At 41.0% G+C, this 23,607-nt stretch overlaps 1 protein-coding gene across 1 annotated transcript in view; it reads right to left on the bottom strand.

The window, feature by feature from the left end:
• LAMA2 (laminin subunit alpha 2) overlaps window positions 1-23,607 on the bottom strand; it is a 337,406-nt gene that overhangs the window by 233,653 nt on the left and 80,146 nt on the right. The window contains exons 11-12 of the mRNA XM_029911052.1: window positions 22,145-22,285; window positions 20,524-20,697 (exon numbers count right to left, since the gene is read on the bottom strand). Of these exons, the coding sequence (XP_029766912.1) occupies window positions 20,524-20,697; window positions 22,145-22,285 (315 nt within the window). The remainder of the gene's footprint in view (window positions 1-20,523; window positions 20,698-22,144; window positions 22,286-23,607) is intronic.

Below are 23,607 nucleotides of genomic sequence, written 5' to 3' on the forward strand. Positions count from 1 at the left end.
TGTAATGCTCTAACAATAGATGGTGTGTTAGTGCATGATGTTGCTCTGAGCCTAAGCAAAAAGAATTTTAAAATGCTACAATCTTCTTGAAGCCAATCCAGGAAAAAACAGATTAAATCCTAAAATCCTCTAGATTCCAGACTTCACTGACACAAGGGATGTGATTAGCTACTGAAGTGAATGTCATGTGGAGGCAAAAATAAGCCACTAAGAAAAAATAAGAATAAAGGCATTAAAGAATTTTACTATTTATAGTCTCAAAAATATTTTCCTTTCTCCCTGTCTGGTGTCAGATGTAATACAGCAAACCCAGACTGGCTAGACTGAACCTTAGCTTTATGCCCTGCTCGTAGCTGTCCTGCCTAAGGAGGAGATCTGGGGAGGAAATGCGTCCCAGTTCTTTGCCCTACTCCCTGGGGAAACTAATTAGCTGCAGTCCTTCTCTTAGATGCTTACTCCCCATCCCCACCCCCTCAAGCCAGCTCAGCTCAGCTGGCCTGCGTCTCTCCAATCCTACCCCATCCAGCCACTTAGGACTCATGAAAAAGCTGTGCTAGCACCACAAGAAGCACTAACACAACCATGCAGGATCTGGAGTCCTACTCCACTTTTATTCCCTGGCAGGACCACAGTAAGGCCAGTCACACTCTGCTCCCAGGACAACAGAACGTTTAAAAGTGCTCTTGAGGCTTGTGGGAAAGGGCTGTTCCTGAGCTTAAGATCTTTTCTATACTCTCAAACAATTTTCTGTAATAATACAAAATTAATTATAAAGGGGGGAGAAAGCAATGAGACAGGCTTTCAGCCTCAGACCCCTCAGAGTCCCCCTTTTTCTTCAGTATTTGAATGCCCAGTTTAGGGCCTCCAAACATGTTCCCTAGAAAGCAGTTCTGAGCACAGGATTTGACACCAGTGCATATTCTCCTTTTAATGCCTGTGCTTAATTCCTGCACCAAGCATTATGTCCTGAGAAGAGACTATTCTACAATCCCTACCACATACCCCCTGCTTCTCCCCTATGAAGAGTCAAGAAAAAATACTCACAAGAGTAGTTATGGACTTCAGTCTACACTCCCTTTCTCACGGCAAATTTCTCCTCTCTGATCGGCAGTGTGAATCTCTTGGCTTCAGTGTGCAGCTACATTATATGTTGTGTACCTGTTTCATGAATAAAGCTCCCAGTTATGACAGAGGAAGTTCTTCCCTCAGAGCTAGAATATCTAATACAGATCCACACTGTAGATCAAAGAGCAGAATTTTAACTGTAGTTCCTTAGACACTCAAGGAAAAAAAAGAAAATGTTTTGTTCTTTGTGGCTAAAATCCTCTTTTCCTTCTTTCTTCTCTTAGATGCTCAAATAAATACTGTGAAAGGGTTCTTTGATAATCAATGTGTTTCTACAATTTTTCCCCACCCCTCTCTTTTTCCTCATCCCAGCTAAAAAATGAAAAGCTCAATGAGATCATATGTAACACTCTCATTCTGAGTATCACTTCGTTTTTCCACAAGCCTGTGGTCTCCTGAGTTTGGAGCAATCTGAATTTCCTCATGTCCTGGTGGCACATTAATAATAATTATAAAAAAAACATACAGAAGACTTTATGGCTTCCAATGAAAAATAAGCCTCAAGGGATAACAACAAGAATCTTTGGAACTTCGAAGAGCTCACTGAACTTTCGGGTATACATATTAATAGTTGGGCCAGTTTGCTGGGACCTTTTTTCTCTGCTCTAAACAGGATGTTGAATACTGTCCTATGGAGGCATATTTATAAGGGCAAGCCAAGTGACTGGGAATTCACATTTTTGTTTACACAATCAACATCATTGTAAAGCACACAAACAGAAACATGTTTACTTGTTTAAATTTCTATTGCCAGCTTGCTGGGATTTCTGTGTAGGTTGGCTCACATATCAAAGAAAGGGAAGATGCATTATTGCCTTTTGGGCAGTATTAGTACTACATTCTTAGCATTTTTAATATTTTACGTAGAACATTTGGCTGTATTTCTGGTTCAGTGGTTTATAATTTTCTGAACTACTGCAAAGTCAAATTTCAAAGTAAAGACATTTTCCTGATGTTCTCAGATCACCCACAACAAGTGCATGGTAAGCTGTGGTGTCTGGATAATTGTGTGATAAGACTGCATATCTTTACCAACATAGCTAATGATTATACTTTATTTTTAGTGTCCCTTTCATATTAATTAATTTGGTATTCATTGTATTAACATTGACCATAATGACATCCATTATAATACCTAATGTATGACATATACCCTTCCATAAGCATTACATTGTAATTCAACATGGACTATAGTATTCATTATGATGGTTCCTTTCAGTAATAATGTGGATTTTTTAAAATAATTCCAATAATACTTCCATTGTATTTGAGCATTAATTAATGTTCACTTATTATAAAATGGTATTCACTGCCTACTTAGGGAAGATGAAACCCTGCCTTGCAGTGGTAACTTAAATTCCCAGGATGCTCCAGGGTAGTCCAAAGGGATACTGGCAATCCCAAAGCTGTACAAGTGAGATGTAAAACTCCACTGCAATCACACATACTACACAGCATTGCTTTATTATTTATGAAATTTTAAGCCCTCTTATACACGAAATTAGCTTGCTTCTATGGGGCGATGATTGATAATGAGAGAAGAAGAATCCTCAGACCTAAATTTTCAAACACAGATGACTGAAGTTAGCCATTTAAATGAACACTGAGTTTCACTACCGTCAAGAATAGCTGATAGGCATCTAACTCCATATTTGGGTAAGTTTTCAGGTGTTTGAAAATTGTGGCCCTAAGACATGGCACTACAGCACAGTTTAGGGTTTGATATTTTGTGTGTAGCTTTTTTGGCAGTGTACAGCTTCTCCCCAATAGAATTTTGGGTGTCAGATGGAGCACATCAAGCCTAATAGTCTTCTAAATTCCTGCAAAGAACCTTTCAGAAAAACCACACAGCTACTTTTCATTATGGTCTAAGCAAACAGCAGGATTCTACAGACTATAATGCTAGGGATAACTAGAGAACATTGCCAAATTTTGCACTCTATTACAACCATGCAACTCAACAGAAACCAAGGGGGAAGAAAACTAGTGATGTTGCACAGGTGTCACTGAGAAAATAATTTGCTGCTTATCAGCTCTACTTCAAGAGTCCCCGGTGATTAATTTACAGACATTGTCTGTAAATAAAATTTCTCCTTTTGATCAGCAGTGTCCCTTCTTCCCTACCAAACAGAGCACAATTGCACATTCTGTATATCCTGTCCATATGCAAAACTATCACTAATTTTAATGGGATATCAAGAGTAAAACCTGTGCAGAACATGCTAGAGAGATCTGTATTAAAAGTCAGAGAATTTAGCCCATATTTTACAATTTCCAAAGAGTCTTCAGAGAAAACAGTGGGCATTTAGGAAAATACTTTTGAAATTTCCTTCAATTACACTCCTGAAAAAATAAGATTTTTTCTGTGCCAATGACTCAACAGATCTGTAAAACAGTTGTCTGCTAAATAAAACCTGCAGCATGTATGTACTGATTACCCATATGAAAACATGAAAGCTATATAGATTGAAAAATGAGCTAAAGATATACTTTACTCCACAAAAGTAGTCCAGAAGAAGAGGGATGTCCATGTCTTCAGGGGCAAAACCCCCCCTGCTGGGCCCATGAGGTGAAATGCATCCACTTGCTCATATGGGATGACCTCATGGACTCTTTTCTGCTTCTCAAGAGGATGTCTTGAACTGCTGATGATCAGTCCTGCTCTAGCGAAGATGCCCATCCAAAAACCAAACTCTTAGGTGAAGCATCTGCAGTTCTGGATGCCTGATCCTGCCACCATGCTGCATGCTCCAGGAAAGCTGGCAGCAGAATCAGGGGACATGGCAACATGTGGAGAAGGAGGGGAAACCAGATCTAATGAGGCCAGAATAGAGCAATCAGAATGATCATCACTCGCTCCTCTCTGATTTTGTGTAGGACACGTGGCAGGAGCAGTAGCAGAGGAAAGGCATAATTGATCTGGTCTGCCCAGCGGATGACCAGGTCAAGTAAAAAGATCCCTAGTCAGAGTCCCCCAGTGGTCGAAAATGTCAGCAGTCATGGTGTTGTGGAGCTCCCATTCATGATTGGCCATGAATTTCCTGCTGAGAGTCTGTGGTTATGTTCTGAGGCCTGGGAAGATATGCTACTCACAACAGGATCTTGTGGGTAATGCACCAATCCCAAATGCCCCCTCATTTGTTCATGTAGTAAATGATGGTGGTGGTGGTGTCTGACGTGATAAAAACATGACGGGAGTGAATAGATGTAAGAAATGCATGACATGCTCTCCACACAGCCTGAAGTTCCAGGATTTTGATGTGTATCCAGGATTCCAGAGTGGTCCAAGTCCTGTGACATATGCTCATCCATGTGGGCACCCCATTTAATGAGTGACACGTCCGTGATGATCGTTGTGCTTGAGGAGGATGGGAGGAAGGGTATCCTGGTGCAGACTTGACCTGGGTCTGTCCACCATTGGAAGGAGGAGAGAACCTTGGGGGGAACTGTCAGTAGTAAGCCCATGGTTTGGTGCATGGGAGAATAGGCCCTTTGGAGCCACAGTTGTAGGCAGTCAAAGCAAAAACGAGTGAAGGCTGTTAGTTATTGTCAGGTTACCATGTGGCCAAGAAGGGAAAGGCAAGTCCTGGCCAGAACAGAAGGACCAGAGACCACCTTGGTAATCAGTTCCTGTAGGGTCTGGAACCTGCCTTCTGGTAGGTAGGCATGTGCCGAGACTGCATTAATGCGGGTCCCAATAACTTCTAGGGATTATATGTGATTTTTCAATGTTTATGCTCATTCCCAGGGAGGAGAGGAGAGTGAGCAGCATGGAGGTCGAGGCTCGAGCATTCCCTTTGGATCACGCTGCTATTAGCTAGTCATCAAGATAAGGGAATATAAAGACCCCTTGAGGGGAAAGTGGGGGAACCACTACAGAGAAGATCCATGGAGTAGTGGTAAGTCCAAATGGTAGAACCCTGTATTGGAAGTGTCGAAGGCCTGCCAGGAATCTCAAGAAACGTCTGTGGGTAGTATGGATATCTATGTGAAAGTAAGAGAGCTGTAAACTACATGCCCTTTTCTAGTGAAGGTATGTTGGCTGCTAGAGTGACCATACAAAACTTTGGCTTATGTATGAAACGGTTGAGACGACGGCGGTCTAAGATCGATCTCTACCCACTCTTCTTTTTGGGAACTAGGAAATAGGTGGACTAGAACCCTGAGCTCTGATAGATTGCAAAAACAGGCTCTATTGCTCCCCTTTGTAGTTGGTAGTCCACTTCTAGGGAGAGGATACTGTCATAAGAGTGGTCCCTGAGGCAGAGCTAGGGCAGGGGACATGGGTCAAGTAGCATTATGAACTTGATTGTACAGCCCTGTCGAATGACATCCAGGATCCATTTGTCCATTGTTATCGCACTCCAAGCTGGTAAGAAGAGTGCTAGATGCCCCCCGAAGGCGTGCGGCATGAGGCAAGATGGTTGACAGCTCTCTAGATGCACTCAGAAATATTGCTTCAGCAAAGACTTAGTATGAGATGCTGAAGTCTGTGATTATGTACCTGGAGGAGTGGCCATACGGTCTTCTGTTATGTGCGAGGAGGCTCATTGGGCCACTGATTCAAGAATTGAGGAGCTCTGAATCATTGCATTGGTGTCAGGCAGTAGACCTTCTGCTTGGGTGCTGGTGTATAGATACCCAGCAATCGTAGAGTGGCTCTGTAGTCCTTGAGGAAATGGAGGGAATCATTTATCTTCTGACTGAAGAGATGAGACTCATTGAAAGGGAGGTCATCTATAGTGTTCTGTACATCTCTTGGAAACCTGACAAATGTAGCCATGACTCTCTCCTCATAACAATCCCCATAGCCATTGTGTGCAAAGAAGTCTCTGCAGCATCCACCATGGCCTGAAGTGTTGTCCTCATGACCAGTTTCCCTTCCTCTAAGATAGCCTGGAAGTGTCACCATCTTGCTGGGGAAGCTTGTCTGCAAAGTCTGCTAACTTGCCATAGGTAAGGAAGTTGTATTTAGTGAATAGAGCCAAGTAATTTGGGATTAGAAATTGAAGGCTGGCAGAGGAGAAGACCTTGAGACCCAGAAGGTCCAGTCATTTTCCCTTTTGTTCACTGGGGTGGAGCGTGGGTATTGTTGCCGAACTCATTCTGTCGCCACCTATATGACAAGGGAACTGGGTGAGAGGTGAGAGAACAGACACTCAGACCTCTTTGTAGGTACATAGTACCTCTTCTCTACCCCCCGGGGGTAGGTTTGCCAGTGGCTGGAGTGTGCCAGACAGTCCAAGTCGATCGGTACAGATACTCTGGTCAGTACCAAGGCACATAAGATGTCAAGCAGCTAGTTGTGTTCATCCTCTACCTCTTCCAGTGGGATGTGGAGGTACTCAGCCACTCTGCGTAATAGGTCCTGGAACTGGCACTAGTCTTCTGGGAGCGAGGAGGGAGTCAGACACTGTTGCATCCAGGGACAAGGAAAGGAACCACTCCAGTTCTGGCAGGCTAAGCAGTTCTTCCCCCAATACCAGTTCTAAATGCCTACTCAATGACAGTTGAAGAGGTGAGATGGGGGACCCCTCCCAAGCTGAGCAGAAAGGTTCCTAAGGTGGATATTGGGGCCAGGACCCCCAGGACAGCCAACAAGGCGGATCCAATGGTTGCTGCAGAGGACTCCAAGGAGTGGGGTATCAATGATTCCTTTGCTGAGAAAAAGGAGGGTACTGCCACTGAATTGGTGGAACCTTCAAATAGCCATATCAACGGCACAGGAGGGGTGGACCCTGCACTCCACTCAAGTCCTCTGATTCCGAGAAGTCAGAGGCCAGTTCAAATGGCAGTAAAGGCAGAACCACAGGAGTTGTAGGGGAGTGGGTGTGAACACGACCCAAATGAGGTAAGTACAATGTAGGAGAGCATACCCCCTGAAGAGGTGGAGACCTTATCTCTAAGACAAAGAGTTCATGAGGCCTGGGGGCCAATTTGACCCTCTCTGGCATCAGTGGTACATGCTCCACAGTTGGAACTGGATTTGGAACCAGAGCCGGAATGGTAGCACAAGGGTGCATGCAGGGTCCAACAGACACTATTGCTTTGAAAAGCTCTGACTTCAGGTGCATGCATATAACCCTCAGTGGAATACAATAGGGACCATCATTTGAAGAAAAACGTATGATTGGCTCAGTTGTTCTGCATGTCACAGAAGGTAAACTGCTAATCTGTTTGGGTTTGGAATGGGGCTAGGCCAGGATGTGACTGACCATCTGCTTATAGGATTCTTGATAGGGCTGCTGAGCTGTATCACTCTTCCTGACCCCCAATTTTTGGGAAGGGTCAACAGATTTTGGCCTGATGCTTGTCTCACTGACCAATGCAATTTGCAGATGCTTGACTGGGCTTCTTGTTACATGGGAGTCTAGGGAGGCCTGACACATTGTGGGTCTGACCATCTACTAGGAGATTGTCCCTGGGCTATGCCTACTGCAAGAAATCTTTACTGGGGGATGAGAACAAGGATTGTGGGCTGGTGTTTGTCACTAAATATTGCACCTTCTCTACTCCTTCAGAGTCCCCTTTCAATCCTCAGAAGAGAGTGGGGGCATGAGGCACCTCAACTACAGCTCCCATGATGCACTGCAGCAGCTCAGGCAGACACAGATAAATGTCAAACTGACCTGAAACTAAATGTTTTGATTCAGTTCAACAACCAGAATATTTCATTTCAGGTTGACCAAACCTGAAACAAAAAATTTCATTTTGATTTTTCCCAATCGTTGGCAAAATTAGAATTTTGCATGGAAATATTCGGATGGGAAAACCCCAACCAATTCCAATACATAAGCATAAGGCACATTCACAACAAGAACTAGTGGCACTTGGGTCCTTCCTATCTTATATTTGTGAGTTTCCATGTTTAAAAAAATTACAATCCCATTTGGTGTAGTGTTCCTCTTTTGTCTCTAATTGTGTGTTATGCAATCATATTTTTCTTAGACAGATGTAACTTACATTTATATAGATACAGACATATATGTTACTTACATCAGTCTAAGAAAAATATGATTGCACAACATACCATGAAAGACACAAAAGAGGAATGCTACACAGAAGGGATTTTTGTGCATTTCTGCCTGAGCTCTGCGTAGATCTTATATCAATATTAAAAAAAAAAAAAAAACAATGAAGAGTTAACTGAACTGCACTTCACATCACAAAAGACCTCAAGGAGCAATGCAGTATAAACTTTCTTTCCAGAGAGGTCTTTCAATCCCAGCAGACTAAACAACATTAACTGAAACATTTAAATCAAAAGACACAGCTGACCAAATATCATCGTGTCTATGTATTTGATTAGCTTTAAAGGCATCTCAAACCTATGGCATAAGTTAAATAAAGTAGTTTTAGCCAATTCATTTTATTAATTTTGGTTGCATAGGCTTGGCAGTTAGGAAATCTTGTTTCCAAAGCTATGGACAATAAAATATTGACTAATTTCTTCATATTTTTATGTACTGTACTAAAATGACTAACATTAAAATGTACAGCTATGTTTAGTTCTAGATAAAATATCTGTAATATATAATAAAAGAAAGAAAGAGACTTTGATTGTATGACCTTCGAGGAACCAGAAGAAGATTAAGTGATAATTGCTGCTGTAGAGTTCTTTAGGGTGGAAGATGCAAAGTTGGTGGATAAATTGCGGAGAGTACTCTCCACATCTACTAATACCTCTGCAGACATGCTGTGCAATTCTGCAATGCAAAAATGTAGATGTAATTGTAGGAGTCCTGCCTCATTAAATACACAATAAAGTGTGCATTTGAATGATACAGGGCTCTGCAGGAGATATTTTGATATGGATTGTATTATTTGAGAGTAGCACGTGATCATATAATTAAAGACTGTCACACCGTATATACACAATTGACTGACTGGCTCTGGAGACTGAACTACACTTTCATTCAAGAAGGTGGTCACTCCAGGTCAAAGTAACTATCTGGTGGATAAAAGAAGTACAGTTTGGGGGCTGTCAATCAGTCATCTTTCCTGACACTAGATGACAGGGGATGGATCACTTGATAATTGCCCTGTTCTGTTCATTCTCTCTGAAGCATCTGGCAGTGGCCACTGTCAGAAGACAGGATACTGGGCTAGATGGACCATTGGTCTGACCCAGTATGGCCACTCTTATGGTCTTATGAATGTACTCTGTGCGCCTCTGGCACCACCATTTTAATAAAACTGAATTCTTACTCAAAACATGAGCAAATTAATGCAGAAAGAAAACTGTTGTAAACACGCTCAGTTCTTACATAAACATCCCTTCTTCACAACTAACTAAAATTCTTCCAGAAAACTCTCAAATGCCTCATATTATTTCACTTGAAAGTTTCAAAAAACTTCTTTACAGCAAGAATAAATTAATGAAAAAAAACAAAAGTTTATTGCTGTTACAACTCTCCTGCTCCTTCCTCTTCCCCCCCCCCAAGTGGACTACTTCTGGCACAATAATTACAAGGGGTAATAGGACTAAACAAATAAAGCAAACTTTTCAGTCAGAAAAGATATTCTGCCATATAGCAATGCCTCTGAAACCCTGCTGATTGAAAAGGCATGTAGATACCAATCAGAAATTCATCCAGCCATTTCACGAGATGGGGATGGTGTTCTTCATACATTGTGAGAAATGCTATATATATTTCCAGTGAAAACAGGGAATGTTCAGACAGGTCCATATTAAAAAAATAAAAAAAACAGCTTTACCAAAAATAACTGTAAATATATTCATTTGGATAAAACAATCATCTGTGTCTATTCATGCATGCTATTTGTTCTCATTGCTGTCGCTCCTGTCGATCTGAAGTTGAGAGGTAATGGCCCCATGATTCAAGGAAACTGCTGAACTGTGTACTCAGGCTTCAGTTTGAGAGATGGGTTCATTTATCATCATAATAAGCTATTACCATTGATAGGTCACAACTCATTGAAGAGACAGTCAGTCTAATTGGCTCGATTCCGTTAGCTTTGGATGTGCCTCAAGGAGTTGGAGATGAGCAGTACTTTGCAGGTAATATTCAATCACCCAACAAACTGCTTGTTTAACAATTCATCACATTTCAAATTGGGGTTTTATCATATTACTCCCATTTCAATCTGCTGAACGTCAGGTCTTAACTCTTTCATCTCTTGGGCCCATGGAAATAAACAGAACTTTAAAAAAAGTTAGCTTCAAGAGACTTATTGCATATTTAAAATCTCTACCAAGGTTTCCTTTCTAAAGAAATTTGCTGTCATTAGTTGAATTATCTCTCTGAAAAACAAAATCTTTGGCCCCACCTTACCATCCCGTTGAGGATCAAAATATGGTAGTGAAAGCTAATGGGAACCTAAGGGAATGCAGCTCAGCTTGCATTCCAGAGATTAACCAAGCAGTCTGGACTCATTCAGAAATCTTTTGCAGCAGGTAATGATAGAGTAAAGGAGACAAAGGCCTGAGGGCTTTTAAAAAGACACAATATTCTAGTCAGATGTTAGATGATCAGATCAAAGCATAAGTAATTCATGTTATTAGAAACTTTTGTTGCTTTTATTTCAGGGGGAGGGATAGCTCAGTGGTTTGAGCATTGGCCTGCCTAAACCCAGGGTTGTGAGTTCAATCCTTGAGGGGGGCCACTTAGGGATCTGGGGCAAAATCAGTACTTGGTCCTGCTAGTAAAAGCAGAGTCCCTTCCAGTTCTAGGAGACAGGATATCTCCATATATTATTATAAAACCGTAAAAGAAAACAATTGAAATACACACTACCAACTTCATGAAAAAACTTGTACAGATACAGACAGACATCTTCCTTTCCAAATGCAAACAGATGGACATCATACCAAAAGGACTGAAGGTAAAAAATCCATTATAATCAACATACCACACATACAGATTGTGCCACACAGTCTCAAAGAAACTGAGGAACCACGTGATCAACATCCTATACAGCAAACAGGAGAAGATCAAGAATGAGCTCTCAAAACTGGAGACTCTCATAAAAAACCAACCTTCCACACAAACTTTCACGTGGCTGGACTTTACAAAAATGAGACAAGCCATTTACAACACACTCTTTCCTTCTCTACAGAGGAAAAAGGACACTAAACTATCTAAACTCCTTCGTGCCACAAGGGGCCACAAGAGCGGTACCTTTAACTCACCCAACAATATTGTTAATCTATTCAGCTATACTCTTAGCCCAGCAGAAGAGCGTGTCCTATCTCGGGGCCTCTCCTTCTGCCCCACCACCCCAAGGAACATGATACAGTTCTGCGGTGACCTAGAATCCTACTTTTGCCGTCTCCAACTCAAGGAATATTTCCAACACACCACTGGAACAGTACTACAAAAAGAAGGATTCTGCGTGGACTCCTCCTGACGGTCGAAACAGACTGGACTTTTATATAGAATGCTACCGCCAACGTGCACGGGTTGAAATTGTGGAAAAGCAGCATCACTTGCGCCATAACCTCAGCCATGCAGAACATGCTATCCACAGCCTCAGAAACAACTCTGACATAATTTAAAAGGCTGACAAAGGCGGTGCTGTAGTCATCATGAATAGGTCGGAATATGAACAGAAGGCTGCCTGGGAACTCTCTGACACCTCATTCTACAGGCCACTATCCTCCAATCCCACTGAGGAGTACCAAAATAAACTACACCATCTGCTCAAGAAACTCCCTGCTATAGCACAAGAACAAATCTACACAGACACACCCCTAGAGCCCTGACCAGGGGTTTTCTATCTGCTACCCAAGATCCATAAACCTGGGAATCCTGGATGCCCCATCATCTCAGGCATTGGCACCCTGACAGCAGGATTGTCTGGCTATGTGGACTCTCTCCTCAGGCCCTATGCTACAGCACTCCCAGCAATCTTCGAGACACCACTTACTTCCTGAGGAAACAACAATCCATTGGTGATCTTCCAGAAAACACTTCTATGGATGTAGAAGCTCTCCACACCAACATTCCACACAAAGATGGACTAAAAACCATCAGGAACAGTATCCCCGATAATGTCATGGCAAACCTGGTGACTGAACTTTGTGACTTTGTCCTCACCCACAACTAGTTCAGATTTGGGGACAATTTATACCTTCAAGTAAGCGGCACTGCTATGGGTACCCGCATGGCCCCAGAGTATGCCAACGTTTTTATGGCTGACTTAGAACAACGCTTCCTCAGCTCTCATCCCCTAGTACTCCTACTCTACTTCTTGTGCTACATTGATGACATCTTCATCATCTGGACCCATGGGAAGGAGGCACTTGAGGAATTCCACCAGGATTTCAACAATTTCCACCCCGCCATAAACCTCAGCCTGGACTAGTCCACAAAAGAGATCCTCTTCCTGGACACTACAGTGCAAATAAGCAATGTTCACATAAACACCAGCCTCTATCGGAAACCTACTGACTGCTATACTTACCTACATGCCTCCAGCTTTCATCCAGACCACATCACACGATTCATTGTCTACAGCCAAGCTCTAAGATACAACCGCATTTGCTCCAATCCCTCAGACAGAGACAAACACCTACAGGATCTATCAAGCATTCTTAAAACTAAAACACCCACGTGGTGAAGTGAAGAAACAGATTGACAGAGCCAGAAGGGTACCCAGAAGTAACAGAATGCCACTAGCCGTCACCTACAGCACCCCAACTAAAACCTCTTCAGCACATCATCAAGGATCTACAACCTATCCTGAAGGATGATCCCTCACTCTCACAGAGTTTGGGAGACAGGCCAGTCCTCGCTTACAGACAGCCCCCTAACTTGAAGCAAATACTCACCAGCAACACACACCACACAACAAAAACACTAACCCAGGAACCTATCCTTGCAACAAACCCCGTTGCCAACTCTGTCCACATATCTATTCAAGGGACACCATCATAGGACCTAGTCACATCAGCCACACCGTCAGGGACTCGTTCACCTGCACATCTACCAATGTGATATATGCCATCATGTGCCAGCAATGCCCCTCTGCCATGTACATTGGCCAAACCGGACAGTCTCTACGCAAAAGAATAAATGGACACAAATCAGATATCAAGAATTGTAACATTCAAAAACCAGTAGGAGAACACTTCCATCTCCCTGGACACGTGGGCTGTAGCCCATGAAAGCTTATGCTCAAATAAATTTGTTAGTCTCTAAGATGCCACAAGTACTCCTGTTCTTTTTGCGGATACAGACTAACATGGCTGCTACTCTGAAACCTATACTTAGAAGTGGCAATTCTTCAACAAAAAAAACTTCAAAAACAGACTTCAACGAGAAACTGCAGAACTGGAATTAATTTGTAAACTGGACACCATCAAATTAGGCCTGAATAAAGACTGGTTGTGGATCGGTCAGTACAAAAAGTAATTTTCCCTCTGCTGATATTCACACCTTCTTGTCAACTGTTGTGAATGGGTGAGTCCACCTTGATTGAGTTGGCCTCGTTAGCACTGACCCCCCACTTGGTAAGGCAACTCCCATCTTTTCATGTGCTGTAATATATATACTGCTTTCTGTATTTTTCACTCCATGCATCTGATGAAGTGGGTTTTAACCCACGAAAGCTTATGCCCAAATAAATTTGTTAGTCTCTAAGGTGCCACAAGGACTTGTTGTTGTTTTTTCAAGTTTCCTGTTGGTCTGTTGCTTTTCTATCAGCTCTGACTGGCATTTGTTTCTCAACATTTCACACAGAAAGTTGTTTGTTAGTCCAGGAAAGGAATTACCACTTTTCAGTCTATCAGAAAACTCCAGTTTTCAGTGCTGAACTCTCAAAAGCCTATCATATTTTCTTCCAGGAATATTGATGATGCTAAATGCTAGGTGAATGCTTGGATAACTTCTGGAAGAATCTTACCATTATTATTTACTATTAGGCCAAGATTTTCAAAAGTGATGTTGGGTGCCTTGATTTTTGGGTGACCAACTTGACACACTTTAAAGGAAGGATTTTCAGAAAGTGCTGAACATCCATCCTCTGAAAATCAGGCCCTGTTAAGTAATCTGCTTAGTCAATTTACACAAGCTGGGGATCTGCCTCATACACCTTACTTTGGGCCTATCTAGTCCATCTAGTCCCATTTCAGAAAGGACTAAATCAAAGTGTTCTAACGAACTGTTAACGCATATCAGAAAACTGTAGAGGAACAGTCTTCGGCAGGTGTGGGGGATAGATTCACACCCCTTCTTGCCATGGTCTAATTGTTCATGTACTTTTTTTAAACACTGGGGATTCTGGATAATTTACAGAATTATGCTTTCTGTTTTTTAAATTGTTGTGTAATTATCATTATAATAATAATGATATTATGCTTTCTGTTTTTTAAATTGTTATGTAATTATCATTATAATAATAATTATTATACTCCTATCTAAACAGGCTTGTCTCACACAAAGTTCTCTCCGGTGATTTCGACCAAGCCTGAATGAGACCCGTCTTTCATGAAGCAAACTCACTGTCCATTTACTTTGTAGATGAATAACGACAGTGTCTTCTTTGTCCCCCAAATGAACTAGAGCAAGCTTTTGATGCACACCTCAAGATAGGGTTCTCCCCACCCCACTGTTTACTTCTTCCTATTATTCTTTTCTTTGAAGTTTTTACTGTCCTTCACTAGCATTCAGTTCATACTGATGAGCAGAGACCCACTGTGAACCATACAATATTTAATTGACATGTAAACAGCCAAATAGATAAACATTTCTTGTCTAACAGTAATCTATTTTTCACCTTTGCTGGCAACCAGTCCCTAGACAGAGACCTTAAGAACATAATTTTCAGCAACTATATGTATTTCCTTCCACAGTGATACTGATGACCAATTTGACACCAGCTTTTGAGATTTCATCTGACATTCTTTGGTGAAGTAGAATGTACTGGAGTACTGTGTCCAGCTCTGGGCACCACACTTGGGGAAAGTTGTGGACAAATTGGAGAAAGTCCAGAGCAGAATAACAAAAATCATTAACGATCTAGAAAACACGACCTACGAGGAAAGACTGAAAACACTGGTTTGTTTGGTCTAGAGAAGAGAAGACTGGAGCGGGAGTACATGATAACAGTCTTCAAGGATGTAAAAGGATTTTACAAAGAGGAGCGTGATAAATGTTTTTCCTTAACCACTGAGGACAAGGCAAGAAGTAATGAGCTTAAATTGCAGCAAGGGAGATTTAGTCTAGATATTAGGAAAAACGTCCTAAGTATAAGCATAGTAAAAAGCTGCAACAAATTACCTACGGAGATTGTGGAATCTCCATCATTGGAAATTTTTAAGAATAGGTTAGACAAACATCTGTCAGGGATGGTCTAGATAACACTTAGTCTGGCCTCAGTGGAGGGGACTGGACTAGATGACCTATCGAGGTCCCTTCCAGTGTTACATTTCTATGATTCTATGTATATACCAGTCGGGAAATCCCTGTAACCCCTCTGCACCCCCTTGCCAGCCGGCAGTAAGGGCAGGCCCGGATCCAGCTTTTTTCCCAAGCGGGGGGGAAAAAAAAAAAAAAAAAAAAAAGCTGCGATTGCCGCTTCATTCTTCGGCGGCTATTCAGCGGCAGGTCCTTCCCTCCGAGAGGGACCAAGCGACCCACCGCCAAATTGGTGCCGAAGACCCGGACGGGCCACCCCTTTCTATTGGCCGCCCCAAGCACCTGCTTGCTGCGCTAGTGCCTGGAGCCAGCCCTGGTTAAGGAGTTCTTGGAGCACAGTTGTAAATTCAAATGATAATTTTAAACAAATCTAAATTTAAAAATAAAGTAAAATATCTGATTGAAACATAACAATTCAATGTTATCCACCTTGCTGGACACCCATTTGATTTTACTTCCGTTTAAATAAATATATGACATTTTATCCATCAGAGTTGATTAGCTCAACATAAATAAATAAATAAATAAATAAATAAATAAACTTAAAAGGGTGTTGTGTATATATATATATATATATATATCAGGGCAGCTAGAGTTATAAATAATTGAGCAAAATTCACTAGGTCAGTTATGACATACCATCATGCTATCAATGTTATTTGTTAACATTTAAGGTTTTCCAAGAAGTGCCAGCAGCTCTCAAAAGAAAAGGTTATCAAAAAATTAGCTTCCAATAGCACTTTGTCTGTCATCTCAACCATCAGGAAATGTCAAGCAGAGACTGCTTTCCTTTCCCAGGCTTGCAGTGAAAACAAGCCAAAATGTTTTCATATTTTGGTATCAAATTGCAACTATCAAGTCTGATGATCTAGAAACAGTCTCCAATTTTTGCTATCTGAAGCTAAACCATGGGAATACTAGATGGAGTTTTGAGGGTCTAGATGCATTAATAATTTAGGACAATTGATCCTGGCATTTCTGTTTCAGTCCATCATTGTATTATTTACGCTGGTTTATGGCAGGGGGGGGGAGTTCTGTGTGATCTGTATTCTGTCATTTCTTTTGCATGATTCTGTCTCTTGGACAAGAACTGCACCAAAAATGAACACAAATGGAAGGGAATAAAGAGAGCGCAAAACCCTGTTATACACAGAACAGTAAGACACTTACACTATTTTTGTTTTTCCTTAAACTATGGTGATGTACTAGTATACAGGATTCACTAAGCTGTACCTGCAGTCCTTTTTCAAAGCCTAAACTCCCATTGCTGCATAATAATACCAAGCAGCAGAGGGTCTTAAAGTCATAGCATTTTTATGGTGATGTTATTTTATACATCGCACATGGCAACGCATATACAAACAATCAGATAATTGCCCATGTAAATGGTTATTTGTCCATGTGCAATTCTCCATTTGCTTGGGCAATTTCATAAGAACATAAGAACGGCCATACTGGGTCAGACCAAAGGTCCATCAAGCCCAGTATCCTGTTCTCTGACAGTGGCCAATGGCAGGTGCCCCAAAGGGAATGAACAGACAGGCTATCATGAAGTGATCCATGCCTTGTCACCCAATCCCAGCTTCTGGCAAACAGAGGCTAGGGACACCATTCCTGCCCAATTTCCTTCGTGTAGTTGCACAGTATTTTTTCAGAAACACCTTTAGATGCAAATGTTCTAAAGTTTAGCCCTAAAGATTAAACCTACTGAAGGAATAAACCTAATTAAGGCTAAAAATATGCCCTTCACTCACCTTGTGCTGCATTGCTGATACAGATCATATGGGACATTAAAGCAGCCATTCTTTTGGGGCCTACACAGAAGGATAATACCCATGCACAGTGGAAAGAGTTATGGATGAAATTTTAGCCTTAATTCAAATTTTTGGTTCTTGGAGCTTTAAGACAGAATGCTAACATTATGTTAACATATTCCCTTTTCTTTTAAAGATAATCAAAAATAAATTCCTAGTGGAAGCAATTGTTAAAAAGGCAGTTTTACCAAACAGGGGCTTTAAAATGTGTAATATTTATCTGTTTAATAGAACAAAAGCATTTTCTACACTAGGCAGAATCTCTCAGCCCATGCCCCTTCCCGCAGCCCCCATTGGCCTGGAACGGTGAACCGCGGCCAGTGGGAGCTGCGATCGGCTGAACCTGATGTTGGGGCTTAGGTTGGAGCCCAGACTCTAGGACCCTGTGAGGTGGGAGAGTCCCAAAGCTCAGGTTGCAGCCCCAGCCAGAATGTCTACATTCCACAGTTAAACAGACCCTTAGCCCAAGCCCCATGAGCTAGAGTCAGCAGGCACGGGCCAGGCGCAGGTGTCTAATTGCAGTGTAGACATACCCTTACAGAGTACTGTGTTACCAAGTACTTATGACTGCCTCAATCCAGAATTAAATTGGCAGCCATAAAATAGACAGAAAAGCTATTATATGATCCCTGTTAAATCTTAATAGTAGCCAAGCAAAAACTTTCTTCTTAATAAAATAATCCATCAGTTTGCAAAATTATATTGCTTCAGAATAATCCAAATAACAGCCCTTCATCTGATGAATAAACCACGCCTTCAAATTTCCATTTTAAACCAATATAGGCTAAAACAAGCATCTGAAAACTCTTACTTTTGTTTTAAAAAAAATAAACCTAACAATCTGCATTTTATATAACACAAGAGCTGCATGTATTTTATATTTTTAATTTGGTAAAATTTCACCTAACTTCTGACATGTTGCTAGTAGTGCAGTAGTATTTTGTTGTTGTTGTTCTGTTTTTCTAAAAAACTCAAGAACAACAACAACAACAACAACAACTGAGATGTTACATTCATTTTCTTGCTTTCCTGTCCCCTAGTCATACAGTCAGTCACTTTCACATAAACAAGAGTCCTAAGAGCGTTACCTACAGTCTCCCGTTACTCACTTTGTAGCCCAACCTTTTTAGAGAAACCAGAATCTGCCACAGAACAATCTCATTTAACTCCAAGGTCATTCATTGTTAAGCAAAGCTCAGGGTTACAAACTCAGTATCATCTCATTTTACAACTCTTGTGTCATGTGAAAGTAGCACTTGTAGGTGGGTCGAAAACATGCAGCTAGAATATATATGGAAATCAACATGTGCACCACATGCCAGCCTTATGTTAAAAGAAGCCTTTCAAATAAAGGTTTTGGGCTATGTTTGAAAACTGGGATCTCTCAATATAGAGGGACAGTTGTCCCCATGTTTTACTCAAATTTATTTTTAGAGAGAACATTTTAATGAAAGGGGTAGAGACAAAAAGAAAGGGGGTTGAAGTTGTAGCATGGATCCCAGAGTTATGGATTACACTAAACTTAAATGTCTTGATATAAAAGTTCTTAAAACCTTTCTCTGCATACTTTTAAGGCAGACATTCTTAGGTTAGCACACCTAACCTAAAACTGCAATTATTATATGTGTAACACAGCTAGCAGTCATAGTTGAGAAGGGCTGGTTTAATCCAGTTTCAGCTATTTAGAGAGATGTTTTATTGAGTTTACAAATAAGAACCTGCAATACTCCATTTCCATAGCAATACACTAAATCATCCAAGCTAAGCATGTCATCATGACTATAATTTACATGATGTAACATGACAGTTAAGATGTACTGTGGTAATTTGTGAGTGCTTTCAGTATTATTGTAGTATCAAAAATTTATATGGTTCAGTTATTAAGGCAAATTGTTTCATTCATACAAAAATGTCTGACAGTAAACCACAAAGGACCTTCAAATTACACTGAAAAAATGTCTTCTATGTTCAGACAATTTGCACACACTCTTCCCATTATTTGGTTCACTGAATGGAAAAGGAAGAAGTTTGTCTGTGTAAAGTTTCTACTAGAGTACAGGAAAAGTTCACGGTGTATGAAAGCTATAAAAAACTTCCCTTACCCCAGCTGAATGGGCTTGGCTATCTTTAAGCATCTTATAGCCATGAACAGGATGCCCACATTCTTTGGAAATGATGCTGTTTAATCTTCACATGCTCACTTACCTTTTGTCATGTTGATTTCCAGCCAACAGGACAAAAATAGGTGGATGAGCCTGAAGAGACTAGAATGGAAAATGTGCTGAAGCACATTATAGTTTCATATACTTCACCACAATCAGAAAAAAGCTCAACTTCTGAACACAGTCCCAAATTCCAAAGACTGACAGAAAACTCATTTTAAGAACACACCACCTGTGATAACAGAAAGTCTGTGGATAGCAAGCCTGATACTCAGACCACTAAGGCAGCCAGGGAGATCTTCAAAGGTTTTAAAAGTAATGTAGTGCAGTAACCTTCAGCGGGCAGATACTTATATGTTTATATTAGGGGGTAGCCGTGTTAGTCTGCATCTACAAAAACAACAAGGAGTCTGGTGGCAGACTCTGTTAGTCTTTAAGGTGCCACCAGACTCCTTGTTGTTTTTATATGTTTATATATTTATGTGTTTGTGTGTGTGTGGGGGGGTGAGTGGATCTGAATAAAAATGAGCAGTGAAACTGGCACAAAGTTTAGTACAGCACCTTCTGAGTTCCAGGGCAGAGTTCCCTACACAAGTTTATGCCAAGCATTAAAGTTTTGTAACCTAACTCACAACATCTGATATACACTTTGCATCTGTGAAAAGCAAGATAGGAAACAGCCTTTCATATCCAAGGATGAGATGGAAAGAGAAGAGGACAACCTGAAACACATATTCATATGCCAGCCAATTTGTTCAAAAAACAACACTGCAAATTATCTGAGCTTCTCTAAGACCTGACAGCAGAGGCCTCAAGAGGTCTCAGAATTGAGGTACTTAGTTAATTCTGCTCTCCCTTGATACTTTGTGTCTCATAAGGATTCTCTGCATGCGTAACTCAGTTCTTTTCAGCAAGCAATTTTGCTGGTCAAATATCTATCCAACTTAATCTTCCCTTCAACAGGAACTTTAAAAAAATTGCTTGCATCTTTCCCTAGCAATAAATTAAATGATCATACAGGCAAGGACCATCTGCACTTACTTTGTTGCCCAAATAAGGACTGGGTGCACTCCAGTAATAAATCAGCGGCAGCACTCTTCTGGCAGCCACATTACTGATGCTAAGCCGCTGAGGTCCACCAAAACTGTCCTGCTGAGGTGTAACTTGAAGGAGACCAGGTACGTCAGTCAGATACCAGCCACTCATGTCTCCTACCTATAATGACAGAATAAAATACCTGTTGGAAGGAGAGTCAAGATATCAAAGCCCCAGCACCCACCAGCCTCTGTTTTGTTTTTTGTTTTTTCTGCAGCTTCATTTGGTTTAAGATTTTGATTAATCTCAGTGAAGAATCATATTCAGTGACATGAGAATATTCATAGGAAAATAAATATACTGTATGCATACCGGCTCTTGGATTTGTGTGTCCTGGACAGCCACTTAGGCTGGCAAAAAGTTAGGGGATGCCATAGGTAAATATTTGTTCCCAGTGGCTTAACAGAGAGTGGGGAGGGAATTCCAGCTCACTCCCAATAATATCTGAATAAGAGCCATTCATGCTCACACAACACAAATACTCTGTAAGTGATACAAGTCCCAGATGGTACAGAAGCCTGAAGTGAGAGTTCAACAAATCTGCATAGATATTATTCAGACACAATGTAGATTATTGTTCTAAAGACCTATATCTTAGAAGCTCAAAGGTCTCTTCTACGGCACCAGCTAGCAAAGACCGAAAACCTCAGATCCTGAATCTCTGAAATCCTCTATCAGGAAACTAACCAGTACAGAAGAGCTTAATATACATACAAGCATGCTCAAGGCTTTTGGTTGGTTTCCAGATGCCTAGATACCAGCAGAGCTATGAAATGGCTCAGCTGTGAGCTGGAAAAGCTTTCTGGATACTGGTATGTAGAGGAGTACACCAGGCAGACCGCTTTACTCCCAGAGTTCCCATATACCAAACAGCCAAAACAAGTAGCTATTTAACCTGAAACAGATTTTCCCAAGCTAGATTTACAGACATGTATTATAGCCCCTTTATAAAGAAACTGATGTCCAGACTTTGAGACCTTATTGAAAGTATAGGGCATGCTTGTACAAAAAAAAATATTTTCTACAATGTGCTTTTGCAAGTAAGACCATTGGAAGGGTCACCCCACCTTTAGCTTCAATGATATATACATATTGTAGAAAAGAAATTCACCAGAGGCATAAGACCCTCACTGTTTAGATGCCCCTATAAAGGATATTATTTCTTACACAAATTGTGTATTTGTAAGTGCAAACTCATAATTAACCCATATGTGTCTATATGAATATTTATTACATGCCCAGAAAAGAGGCAGCCCTATGGACATCTTGGAATTACCCTCATTTTTCATACTTCATCATCGGCACATTCCATGACTGTTTCACACACACAGCTTCCTCTCTGACAGACATTTCTGAGTTGCTTTCTATATCAATCACAATGTTGATTTCAGAACATTTTCACAATGAAAACAAAGAAAGATCAGTTCTTGTGTGTGAAAACTCCTTTTCATGGTATATAATGTGCCTGCAGATCTTAGGATAACATGTGTTGTACAAGATACGTTTTAAAAAGACAGCATAACCAATGACATATTTTTGCTATAATGTTTACTATTATTTTTCTTACACTGCTGTAGGTCCAGTGAGAGTCTATACAGACGTTTGTTTTCCCTGAACAAAAACACTCCTCACAACCTCTGGGATTATCTTGCTGCAGGTTGAAGAAACTTGGTTTACAACGATCACAGTTTTCTCCTTCAACATTTTCCTGGAAATGCACATTAGAATATTACTTCAGCTATTACATATTAAAATTAAAGGCTTTTTGCTCTCTTTTGGTTTGATACAACAATGCAAAAGGAAGACGTTTATGGGAAACCATCCCCTAATTTTTCAGTATAAGAGCCAAAATCTCCAAACAATTAAGCTGGTGCAGCCCAACTAAAGTTAAAGGGATTGCATGTGTGCAACTGAAGGTAGAATTTGGACATTTAACTTTATACCTTTTCCATGAACATATTATTTTTTCACAATAATCTAGTAAATCTCCTCTAAAACATGGATGGCCAAAGGGAGGAAAGCATGGGGTACAACTTGCCTATTCTTGGGAATCAGCAATCAGTGTCCAGCAACTGCAATAGCTATTTGAAACCAGGGTATGCTCATTCAGTGCAAAATGCAGCTTTTCAGCTCTTCTTGTCTATGCTTGGGGTTTGCACCAGTGCAGCTACTCCTGTAGCTGGCCACTGATGGCTGAAATGAGGGCTAATCCAAGTATAGGCAAGGCCTGTATTTCTCCCTCCATGACTGACAGTATTTGCCAACCACATAGATGATCTGTGAACCTACGGAGAACTGGAGCAGAGGACCCAAGTGCCAGATCATTGCAGCATTTTGTAATTTTGTTTTACAGCAAAGGTTTATTTTACTAGTTGAGATGTTGAGTTACCGGTATGTGGCCAATCTGGCCCATATGCTGAGACAGAGATGCCTCTCCTCCACATGGGGTGCATTACAAAAAGGTTCACACTGTGGTGGGAGCTGAATAATGCAACAGTATTTTTCAAAGATACCCCAGAGAAGAATTATCCTTATAAGTACTCTCTCCAAATTATTTTGCACATGTTCCCTTTAATCCTGGACACTGCACTATGAAATGTGCACAGATGTATCAGAATCATTGGCTCCAGGCCAGCAGAGGCTGAACAGTTTATGGAAAGCCTGCCCATAACACAAGTAAGTTAGGATCATCCTGGCTTTGCAGCACAGAAATAAGTTTACTGAAAGCCACTTGCCTGCCTTCGGGTCAGAGATGCTGGAGAGATGGAAAGAGTGAGGCAAATAAAGGATAAGTGGCAGAAGGGGGAGAAAAGCAGAAACACAAAGGGCAAAGAGAAGACAGGAGGGGGAAAAAGAGAGAAAAACGGGACATAGCTAAAGAAAAACAGGCAAAGGGCAGATTCAAATAAGGATGTTATCACCAATTATGTGGTAATTCTGTATCTATTCCTATATCTGTTTTCATTGTCTCTCGCCAACTAGCAACATCATTTGGGGTCTGTACATCAAAAGCTTAAAGCAACTGTCAAG

This window comes from Terrapene carolina, unplaced genomic scaffold (genome assembly GCF_002925995.2).
Source record: "Terrapene carolina triunguis isolate 2854851 unplaced genomic scaffold, T_m_triunguis-2.0 Scaffold85, whole genome shotgun sequence".
NCBI classification, from domain to species: Eukaryota; Metazoa; Chordata; order Testudines; family Emydidae; genus Terrapene; species Terrapene triunguis.